This window comes from Xiphophorus maculatus, chromosome 9, assembly GCF_002775205.1.
Source record: "Xiphophorus maculatus strain JP 163 A chromosome 9, X_maculatus-5.0-male, whole genome shotgun sequence".
Classification (NCBI taxonomy): domain Eukaryota; kingdom Metazoa; phylum Chordata; class Actinopteri; order Cyprinodontiformes; family Poeciliidae; genus Xiphophorus; species Xiphophorus maculatus.
This window is the reverse complement of record NC_036451.1, coordinates 127,852-139,999: the sequence shown is the minus strand read 5'-3', so window position 1 is coordinate 139,999 and position 12,148 is coordinate 127,852. Positions and strand designations below refer to the sequence as shown.

Below are 12,148 nucleotides of genomic sequence, written 5' to 3'. Positions count from 1 at the left end.
CCATCCATTATCCTACACGCTTATCCCTACTGGGGTCATGAAGGGGGCTGGTGCCTATTTCCAGAGGTTAATGGGTGAGAGGTGGGGTCACCCTGGACAGGTCGCAATCCATTGCAGGTCAAAATACAATAATACTCTGAAAGAAAACATTTCTGTTTTGAGTAAGCATGTAGTGACAGTAATGCATAACACTCTCTAGGTCGGAACTTGTAATAGAAATGTAATCATGTTTTTAGTCAGCTAAGTAAAGGCAGAGAAGTAAGAGTAAACCATATTTACTTCAGTCTTCATCTAAGTTTCTGAAGGAAATCCTGGCTCAGGTCTGATCCGACTCCTTCTTGTTTATATCCTGACTCTTCTTTGTTTCTCTTCCAGTCTTGGTATCTGGGCAACTAGGCGAACTTTGGCAGAAAGCTGATGAAGCTGACAGCACGCTCCTGGAGGAAATAATCCCATCAAGACACTATCAGAGCAGAAAATATGTCCAGTTTTCTAGAAATGCGACACCCTGGTTTCATGCATACATAAATATATATGACCATGTATTTATGTATGCTTTTCACAGGAGAGGACCACCTAGATGGAAGGTGGATGCTGCTCAGCCTGATTGAACTCTGCTGTAATACTACATAACTGTCATAACTGACAGCTTCTGGGATTTCACATGAAGACTGTGGGTTGGTAAAGCAGTCAGATTGGTTTTTAAAGAACTACGCATCAACTCTGCAGGTTCTAGGAAGCTTGTAAGCCCACTGCATCCCAAGGATGGACCCTGTTGTCCCAGGATACATGTAAGCCTTTATTCCAGGCTGTCCGCTTTAAGTCCTTCTGGAGGCCTGTATACATCCCAGCTCCAATGACCGGAACCCCTGCCTTCATCAATGCAGGTGCTGCTTTTAATATATGCAAACAAGCCTCCATTCATTTCCAGACTGACTAGAATGTTTCTATATATGTTTGTTTGCACTTTTTAGTCTTTATTGAGATGAGCTGAGTTTCTTTTTCATTCCCATCCTTCCTGAGACAGAAGCTTTCTTTTTTTTGACAATCATCAAGCTGAAGCTTTTAGGTTGCATTGCAAAATGTTTAATATGCTTTTAAGATGAAAACAAGGAGTGAAATAAGATTTCTCTTCTTGCCTTGTTCAACACAACACAAGCACTTTAAGAGATTGAGAGGAAAAGCTAGTAAACTTCTGTGGATGTTTGGGATAACATGCTGGAGATGTCTGTTCCTATGGAGACACAAGTTTCTGCCTGTGAGTCAGGACACGTTGACATACAGTCATGTTTCTGGGTAATGAAGGTGATCAGTGTAGAAAGCAATGCAGCAACCTGCGAATGCTTACCAGTTTGTGTTTGTGTATTCTCTTTCCTGCTCTGTTCTGAGGAGCTGTTATGTTCATGTGTCTGTTTTGGAGCAGAAAGCCAACAGTGCACTATGGTCATGTTGACCTCCCTTTTTTTGAGAAAGACTTGGTATTGTGGAGTGTTGCTAAGCCTAACTGTGCTCTAAAGTGTTTGTGGTGTGCAGGAGCTCTACATACTGAGCTGAAGAGAGGAGGACAGTGTCTCTTTGACTTCTAGAAAGAGTATTGCCTCTGTTAGGTTCTGTAATGGCCAACCTCAACCCTATGTGCACTGTATGTGCACTGTGTGTTACCTCAGGTTGAGTTTTCAGACCAGAGCTGACATCAGCAATGGCGTAAGGAGGTAAGCCAGGACCAGGATTTAAAGGTAGATGTTGTTTTTCATGAAGCTAGAAGTTTGGGGTCAGCTGTAAAATACTGTTTTAGTCAATTATTATTATTATTATTATTACTAAATCGTGCTGCATAGAACATATTAAACATGATCAGTGTTGAATTTCATCAGAGTAATCCCCTGCTGTCTTTATGAGACTCAAATCCACATTCTTATAATGAAACCGAATCACAGCAGTATTCTCATTATCTCTAGTCCTACACTCCTTTAGTACATAACTCTTCATCACTCTTTCATTTGTTGCTATGGAGATCAAAACACTAAACATAAGTTAACAAAGAAATACTTGTCCAGGACAGATAGTACAGACCCATTCAATGAATTAGAATATTATCGAAAAGTCAATTTATCTCACAAACTTTATCTGTAAGTGAAACACATGGTATAGATTAATAACACACAGGCGGATATTTGAAAGCCCTTATTTCCATTAATAATGATAATTATCCACTTACATTTAATGAAAATATGACAATTAAAATAAATAAAATAAAATAACCATTTTAATACAGAATTGTTGCCTTATAGTTAAAAGTATGTTTAATACTTTAACTTTAATGCTTAAAGGTTATTTTCAAAAGTTGCTTTTGATCTGACAAATGAGCCTCATCAGAACACATATTATAAGTTATTTAATACATTTGAGCAAACAAAAACTAGTATAATTAAGAGTTTACCAAAATGTGTCCTTCGGATGGTGATGGGTTCTAGAAGAACTAAAAAGCACACTAAATGTTCCTGTTCGTAAAAGCCTAATGAAACTTTAAGGCCTGGTACTCAATGTTTTGCTCATCATTTGTGTGAGCTAGAATGTTCTGCAGTTTGTTGTCTAAGTCTAGACATGGTGTAATCTGTCTTGTCCTGGGCAGAAGTCAGACATCTGGTGGAAACCAGTAATACACAAGACTGGGCCCCATAGCAGCATGGGATCATAAAGGGTCTGAATATCTGGCAAAGCACAGAGACTGTGACCCTCAGTCTACAGTTCACTTTGCTGTTCTATACTCCATAATGCAGCAGTTTTATTTCCCACCTTGAACATCTACAAACTAAATTTTATGTTATAACAGTGCACTTTATCTGATTAGAGCTGTTGTTTATCAGCTCATTTCATCCCATCACTTTCAGTATTAGCTGCTTAGTAGTGTTTTTTGTCCAAACCTTGCATGTTTTAATGATAAAAGTTATTTTGTACCTGCTTTGACATAATTTCAAATAATCTTCTTTATCAGAATTGTCAAACTCCACTCCTCAAGTGGTTTGTGTTCTGGATGTTTAATGATCACGAGGGATGACTGGTAGGCCTCTGCAGAGCTGATCTGCAGCTGCAGAGCTGACTCAGCCATGAATCTCTACCTCAGATTCATGACTGAATCTGAGGTAGAGATTCAGCCGTGCATTCATCTGTGTTACAGCAGGCTCACATCTAACACAACACTTCTCCTAGCAAAGAGCTGGACACCTTTGTTCTATAATACACTCCTAGTCTGTGTCCAAAGTGTGTACTGTCAGCCATTTGCAGCCATCAGAATGAATTTGCAACCTCCACTGAAGGATGGTACCAATCATTTGCTGTATATTTAATACAGAACAGACAACCAAGGCCTTTCAGAGCACATTCAGTGTAGTTAATGTCTTAAAATGGAAAAATACAAAGCATTCATCCTTTATAAACTATGTTTTGGTGCTTTAATTTAAATATCCAAGGGAATAAAACCACAAACATCCAGTAACTTTTTGTCAAAGGCAGAGTATGGTGCAGCCGTTAATCTTAAATACAGCAAGGTTTGTCAAAGAAAGAGTGACCCATATTCGGTTATGAGATTCAGAATTAAATTTTGTTCAAGAAAAGATTTTGCCCAGAAAATCTAGAATGTATTATTTCTGTTTTGATAAGGAAAATATAAAAAAAACCCTGTTATTGCATAGTCAATGATTTACAGATCTTCTAGAAAAGTATGACTAGTTTTTTTCATTTTATTGAAATATTCTGTTTATTCTATTGTTGTGCAAGTAAAAGAATTAAGAAATGATTACTGTTTTAGATCTAATCTAATTTTTGGGCCTTCAAGTGCTTTAAACCTGATGATGGCTTTCATGGCAAAAGTTAGGACACTTCTAGTCCATCTCACTATGGAAATGTGTCTCTCTCATGGTAATATCTGGCTGGTTTGATCAGGGTTCAGATTCTGTCATATTTCAGAAGTGTGGCCCAGTTGGGGCCCAAAACCACAATCAACAAACAGGCCATACAAAAATATTATACAGTAAATGATATGCCAAATTTAATATTTCTGTGAACTTTTTTTCTTCGGATTTTCAAAATACTGACTTACCAGGAGAAATCCAGACGTGTTGCGAGGTTTACAGGCAGAAAATTGAAGCAAGTCGGGATGAAAATCATAACAGCTGGTTAAAATATGGATGTGATTTAGTGAAGGAGTGACCTGATCTGACTTTACATCTTCTATATTTACTTATTAAATATTGCTTGTACTTTATTCATGTTGAGAACATTACAAAACGTGATCCAGATCTATGTTTGGTGGTTTTTTAAAATATTTTGATGGTTCATCATGCGTGGTGAAGTTCTGATAAAAATGCAGCTGTTATATTGTACAAACAATTGCGATGCAATATTTTTTTTTCTTTTGACTTGTCTCAAGCTTTAACAAGACTCCTGCTGAATTGTGCTTTTACCAAAATATAGCCATCAAGTGTTGGAAGCCACTGTGTGCAGACGCAGGACGCTTACCTGTTTGTGTTTGTCCACTACTTTCTCTTGCATGTCAAAGCCTCCATATGGATCTTGTTAGGTGCTACATGTAGAGAAAATCCATCAAACTTAGTCTCACAATGATTCTTCCCTCCACGCACGTTTGGACTTTCTACCAACTTCAAGCTCAAAAGGAAGCCACACAAGTGTCACTTCCTTTCCCTTTGGTGGGGGTCTCGCCTGTTCTGCATGGTGCTGCCACTACTGCTGTGCTGACCAAAGGAATGCATGGCATTGCCTAATAAATCCCAACTTTTATCATGCTTTACCTTGCAGTTCTCTGGAGCAGCTGATGGAGAGCCTCTTTGTGTCTTTCTGTTTTTACTACAGCACTGCTTTTTTGCACGATAGTTCATAAAACACATTGTGTGCCTTGCCTATACCTAGGAAGCAGTAAAACATTGAGGAAAGCTGAAATGCAGCAGGCAGCACTTTTAGAGGTGCATGAGGGAGTTTCTTGTCATTCTGCAGGGTTGCAGATGTTTTAGGTTGACCAACTGTCAATTTTCCACATTTAGGTTGTGTCTGTATTCTCAGAGCTTTGATGATTTAGTGATTGAAGTGATTGTATGTAAAATAATCTGATGTCAAAGTTTCTGTATGTTTCCCTAAGAAAGATTGCTCCAGACAGAGTCTGCTACTTTGTGGCTCCTTCAGATTTATAAACAGCTCTTTGAGTCTTCAGCACTGATTGGTCATAATTGAGTCATATTGTGTTAGACCATGGAACACCTCTATCAGTGTAGTGAACTTCCAACCCTGTGACCAAGTCATGGAATGTTCAGATTCATTCCCCATCACACTGGTGCATATTTATATCACGAGTGAATGAATTACCCTGTGTGAAGGAAATGGCTTTCCAGCATGACCTCTGTGTATAGCTGATGCTGCAGTGTAGATTATAGGATTTCCAGTTAAAACTGGATCCACTAGTTAATGGCTAGAATCAGTGTAGAGTGAGCACTGCAATCTAGAACGCAATATAGCCCACATGTAGGCGCCGCTGAAACGTATGTAAACACTATGCAATGACCTGATAATAACCTTATACCATACAAGTATGCTAAGTTATGCAGACACTCAATCTGCACTGATGACGAGTCTCTCATCTTGCTTTCTACAAAACCATGTGATGCCAGCTGTAGTCTGAAAACGATTTAACAGCATTAGATATTGAGCTGCTTACCACAGCAGGCTGAAATCAAAAGACAACCGAACTTTCACTCACTTTTCCCTATAATCCTCAACTGCAAGCCTCCAGAATTGACAAAGGCTACATTCAGACAGCAGGTGTTGATATCCAATGTTTTTCTCAGTGGATGTTTCTATTACTAATTAAATGGAACCACAATCAGACTTCTGAGTTTATAAGCCCCAAAGCAGCCCGCATGCACAAAAGAAGAATGTTTATGGCAGTAATAATAGCCGCTGCTATCTATGGATGGATTTTAAAGTTGCTGAGAGCTGGCAGCATGGTCACCAGATGACCAGACGAAGGAAGATGATGAAAAGAAAGCCCAGCTAACAACTACGGCCTGTAGTGGAGCACTGACTGCAGTTTCTAGAGAGAAGTTTGTTTGGATGTGGAGTCGGACCAGGAATGGTGGGATTGAGAGGTGTTGCTTTACTGACTCAGACTTCTTTCAGCATTTCATAATTATAATTTTCAACTGTTGTTTACATCTGAATTTACCATGTATGGCTTCTTCTTGTGTAGAATTATATATCTCTTTGTTGATGTAACAATTGGATAAAATGACATGACTATTCACACTGCAGACACTTTGAAAGCTATCGGATACAATTTAGTCCCACATATGGAAGTGGCACAGATCAGATTTTTTTTTTTTTGGTGAATGAAATCGGAAATGCGCTGTTCAGACTGCTGTGAAAAAGTCAAATATAGATCACATTTTGGCAAAAAATTATAATTGGGTCGCATTGGCCTGCTGTGTGAACTCCTGGACAGGGATAGGTGTTGAAATGTCTTCAGAGAAAACTGAGTGAAAGCTCAGCTCCCTTCAATTTCAGTCTGTTGTACTATACATGACCCAGATGACTGAGAATATATACAGGTATGTTGAGCTTCTTGTTTCAGGTTTATTTTGAAATGACTGTATTATCCTCTCTGGCTTCTTGGCTGTGAACACATCAGAATGTATGAAACATTTACAGAATTGTGAAAACTTGTAAAAAAAAATGTCCATAGAATGTTTAAGTATCTTGTATTCATGTATGTTGAGGTAGGCGTGTGTGGGTGTGTGTGTTTCAGCCCACAGTGGGAAGTGACAGAAGTAGAGGATAGATCTATGAAAGATGGGGAGGAGGCAGAGGTGGTCTTAGAGACATAGTTTGGTTCTGATAATCTGCAGCAACATTAGTAGAGATTCTCAATCATTCGTATGACACAATTAGATAAAGTTTGATTAAATGTTGCTCCTCCCAAGCCTTAGCTAAAAGCTGATGTTAAAACTGTAAATGAAAAACAGTTTTTTTAACAGGAGGTTTAACTTGAAGGAATTTAATCTGATTCATGACAGGTTAGTGCTAGAACTCAACACACCAACAAGCTCTGTGAGTCATCCTACAGATGAAGTGCTGCAGTTCCGATCCAGGATGAGTAAGACTGCTGGAGGGAAAGAAAAGTCACAGGTGGGGGCAACAAAATCCTCCGCTGGTTAAAGGAAAAAGAACGTCAGTGCATGTTCTGTCTTAAACACAGAGTCTTCTGGAAGAGCAGAACCTAATTAAGGCATGAAGAGAGTGAAGTCAGAGCCATTGTAGCTGTAAATCCGCCTAGTGTTCAGTCGGCTGACTTGATGAGACATGAACATTTTAAACATGTGCTGATAGAAATGATAGACTGTATGAAATGTTCAGTCATTCACTCAGACTTTGGACTGGGGCCTGGAAAAATCTAGCTTTTTCAATCATAGAAAACTGCAATTGTTGAGCTATTGACTAGCTAATCCATGGTCAAAACCTCAGGCTAGAATTATTAGTAAAATAACAATATTGACTCTAAGCAGATTGAAAAATAAGACATCATTTTCTGAAGAGCTCAAAATGTTTTTTTTATTATTGGTACAAAATAATCAGACAGTAGAAGAACTTCAGCCATGTATAAATCCTATGCTACAGAGAAGTCATTCTTTTCATGCAAACACATCAAGTCAACAGCAAATCAAAAAATTACCAAAAATAATCTCAACATGCAGTGCCTATGAGATTCATTACAGCATAGGTACAGTCATTTCTATCCTCCACCTCAGTTCATGACAGTATGCAACCCAGTGCAGGTCTGAAGGTGACAAGCCATAAAACAACCCAAAGAGACTGACCTGGATGATGTCTATGGAAAAACTTCATAGAAGGAAAGAAGATAGCAAATCAAGGCAGCTTCTTCTTGTGATGAATACTCATGGCTGTTTCTTTATATCAACCCATGTAATGCCTTTTTCTGAACAACATGAAAAGGGTCATATTTAGAGTAAGGACTTAATATTTTATTAAGAGGACGTGCTTCTACCTTAAGGTCAGTGCTACAGGAACCTTCAGGGTTTTCAGCTCCTGTTGAGCCTGAGCAGGTCACCAACCACAGCGTGCTCATAGGCCCACATCACTAAACAGCTGGTGAAAACATACTTCTCAATAAACAGCAGTCAGAATGAGTCTGGACATCCTGATGGCAGTCAAAGACTGTTAACTACGCCCTCGTGTGTGTGTGTGTGTGTGGTGGTGGTGGGGGTCACGTCATCACCACTTTATTTAAAAGCTGTTGCTGCAGCTGTGAGTCCTGCCTTCTTTACGACTCAGACAGCTGATCACTTCCTGTTTGTAAGTGGCAGTGAGCTCTGATCGCTGCTGCAGGGAAACCTGGCTCACTTCTGTTTTTATCCTGAGAAGAAACTTTTTTATTTACAAAAAACTATTTAGACCCTTTAGAGCATTTTAGGTGAAACACTGATGAAGAAAGCAATGCGTAAGAAGGAAACAAGGGTACAGAATGATGATTTGTTTAGACTTTCATCCAAAAGTGTTAAATTAATATGCATTTACACTGTGTGTCAAATTTTTATATATTGACTGAAATATTTCACTCTTTCAGGCTGAGGAAAAGTCAAGTGTTGCACTTCATGTGAGAAAATGTGCAAATGAACAAAACCTCCTTCCTTGATGGGGTCATGTAGAGAATTTACTGTTTCAGACGACAAACCGTAAATTTGTTTCTTCTGTAGGGAGAATTCTTGTTCTGTTCCAGCAACCTGCATCCCAACGCAGCTGCTTTCTGGACCTCTGCTTTAGTACAGATCCTTACATGAACGACCATCTTGTTCCGTGCTTAAGAAACCCTGCAGCCACAGATTCCTGTAGTCCCATGTTTCTAATTTGATTTGATGTTTGTCCTACTTGGAGCCTGATCTGCAGCAGATGTCCAGATTGAGCTGTCAAGGCTGCAGGTTTTCCTGGGATCAGAATGCCAGTCTGCTGGCTCATAGCTGCTCTGCTCTTTACTCTGCTTGCTGTAGAGACTTTGTAAAGAATCAGACACTTTGTTGTGAAAGATCACTATTTTGTATTTTTCCCAACAGAATTGCTCTGATGTACAACAGACTGCTTTGCTTGTCTCCTGATAAATATATTTAAAAATTCCCTTTTTACAGAGTGTAGGCATGCAAAGACTTCACATGGAATTGCATGATTATTCAACCATGCCCTTTCACAACAGCTTTTCATAGGAAGAAGAAACAAACAAAAAAGGGTAAAAGTTTTTATTTCCATGTGTTTGCTCAGAGCTGGTTGTCGTTCCTCCTGGTTTTCTAAAAACGCTTTGTACCAGAACCTTGTTATGTAACAAGCCTGACGTAACCCAGGGTTACTGTCATTAACTGTCCCATTGTGTAACACAAAGTCAAAACAATACTGCACATTTATATTTGAATTAGGAAGAGCTGGACTGCTGAGGTCAGCCTTGATGTTCACTGTGGAAAGGGCTACTGCTTTAAGCCAGAGCAGTTTTAAAAACACCTTTGACAGCTTTATTATTATTAATATTGTGTTTGCATGTTGAAACAAATATCACATTTTTTAACATTGAGTAAAAAATTTTGGACAGTATGTTAAAGTTTCTTTTCATTTTTGAATGTCTCTATGGTTTGTTAACTTTTCTGTGCATGTGCATCTTTCATTGTTATTCATCTGCTTTGGGGGAAACCAACACATTTGATAATGTGTCTTTAATATTTCCATATTTACCATTCCTATCAGCAAATTTTAGTGAATTCATTACTGGAACTGAGTATGTTTTCCTATGCAAAATATACCATTAATAAACAAACTATACTGATACCAAGAACTGTGTGTGTATGTGTGTGTGTGTGTGTGTGTGTGTGTGTGTGTGTGTGTGTGTGTGTGTGTGTGTGTGTGTGTGTGTGTGTGTGTGTGTGTGTGTGTGTGTGTGTGTTTAATTCTTTGTTCAGTGGATTTATAAGTTTGTAAAGAGCAGCTCTAATGCAGTGACACATTCAGCCACCCCATGGGGGCGCTATGGGACAGATTTGGAAGTAGTTTAGTCGAAAAAGAACAAAAGAACAAAAAACTAAACCGTTGCCTTTATAGCAGGTTAGTTTCCATAGAGGTCTACCAATTCCTTATTCATTTATTGATCCATCACATTCGACCAATAGCATACCCCAGCTTTACTGTTTTATCCAAGTGTTAAAAACAGTTACAATCTTAACCTCCTGAGACCCGGGCTTTTGTTTGATGTGCATTTTTTATGTCTCCTTACTATTTGGGATTAGTATGACCTAATTTTAGTTGAAATTAAATTTTAGCTTTCTATGTGCTCTTGAACTATGTCAAAACCAATGCCCTCATATGAGGACAATGGGTCTGTTTTTGCATATACATTTCTCCTTGTCATTTGGGATCATAAGGACCCAATTGGCCTAAAAATGAAATTTCAGCTTTCTACAATAAGTGGTTATCTCAAAACCCAATGTCCTCAGACGAGGACATTGGGTCTATCTGTGTGACGATAAGACCATTCAATCAATGTTATTATTTACATCTGTGTTTACAAAAATGTAATGTCCTCATATGAGGATGCAGGGTCTCAGGAGGTTAAGTATACCCACTTGATAACATACTAAAAATGTACTTCAGAAAAATACAGTATAGTTAAAATATACTTAAATATAAATTTTTTTCCATGAGGGCATGTAGAAATACATGCAAAACAATCTCTAAAAAGGTCACATATTGAATCCCAGAAAATGTCATTAGCAGTGTGAGTGACCCAATATTGTTTTAATTATTATTTTTAAGCATGATACACTGCTTAATATTGTAATGATGCCAACACCGTAGATGTAGTCCCGCCAAACAGGGTTTGTTAGAAATAAGTACGAGCTGCTATTCCTGAGGCTGCAGCTCACTAGTGATGTGTCGGTCGCTAACGATCCGGCTCTAAGAGCCGGCTCTTTGAATTGAACGATTGGAACCGGCTCCACAATGGGAGCCGTTTTAGGATCCTATTTGGGAGCCGGGATTTTTTTCTACAGTATATCGCTGTCTCTCCGCCTCCCTGTCGTTGTGCTTGTGCTCTGCAAGTGCCAGAGCCGATAGTTTTTCCCCACATTGTTTTTTTTTTTTGTCCTGCGGTGCCTCGCTGTCTCTCGTCCCCCTTCTCCCTCTCCTTGCGCGTTTTGCTCTTCTGTCAGTGCTAGAACGGAGAGTTTTTTTTCCCTCGGTCGGTCCACTGCCCTCATGTCAAGCGTGTGCTCCACACATCTGACCAATCACACATAGTTTCAATTAATAATGTGGCGGGAAAACACTGAAAAAGAAAGTTTATCTCCACTTTTTTTGTGGAAACGGCAGGCAATTGGCCAAGCTGTATAGCGTTCGTCGGCAGGTGTTTATGTACAGACACTCACTCAGCGGTCAAGAAGCACAGAAAGAAGGGGAGTCAGTGTGAGAACTGAATAGGTGAAAATAAATGAGTGACAGAAAACGGAGCAAGATTTGGACTCATTTTAATGCTACATCAAGCTCCAGGGCAGAGTGCAGACTGTGCAAAGTCAGCATTTCCTATCTGCAGGCTCGACAAACAACCTGCACATGCGGACATCACACGCATCGGTATTGCTATAGCATTATTATGCGGCATTTTTACTCATCATAAGTGCTTAACAATGTCAATAATGAAACAAAATATTATAAAATTAGGTTTAAGCTATTAATTAATTAATAATGTCAAAAATATATATGGGGAGCCGTTTGAGAGCCGAAAGAGCCGGCTCTCCACAGTAAGAAGAGCCATTAGAGCCGCATCTCGAAAAGGAGCTGAAAGAATGGAGCCGAAAATCCCATCACTACAGCTCACGCCTCTAACAAATTGGCACACTCAACTGATAGCTTCACTTCTAACTCCCCTCTGAACTCTCCCCACTTCCGGTCCTGGTACTCCCGCTCCCCCGTCCACATGACAGGCCTATCACATGTGAGTGGGAGCCCATAGCACTCTACATATAACAAAAAGGATCACAATGCAACTTATAACAAATACAAATAACCATATGAATCCCAGCAGAACTAAAACACA

At 39.2% G+C, this 12,148-nt stretch overlaps 1 protein-coding gene across 1 annotated transcript in view; it reads left to right on the top strand.

Annotated features, from left to right (window-relative positions):
* Positions 1 to 6,739, top strand: part of nfic (nuclear factor I C) — a 40,628-nt gene extending 33,889 nt beyond the window's left edge. Inside the window, exon 13 of the mRNA XM_023339118.1 lies at positions 376 to 6,739. Within this exon, the coding sequence (XP_023194886.1) occupies positions 376 to 396 (21 nt within the window). The 3' untranslated portion in view covers positions 397 to 6,739. The remainder of the gene's footprint in view (positions 1 to 375) is intronic.
* The last annotated feature ends 5,409 nt before the right edge of the window (positions 6,740 to 12,148 follow it).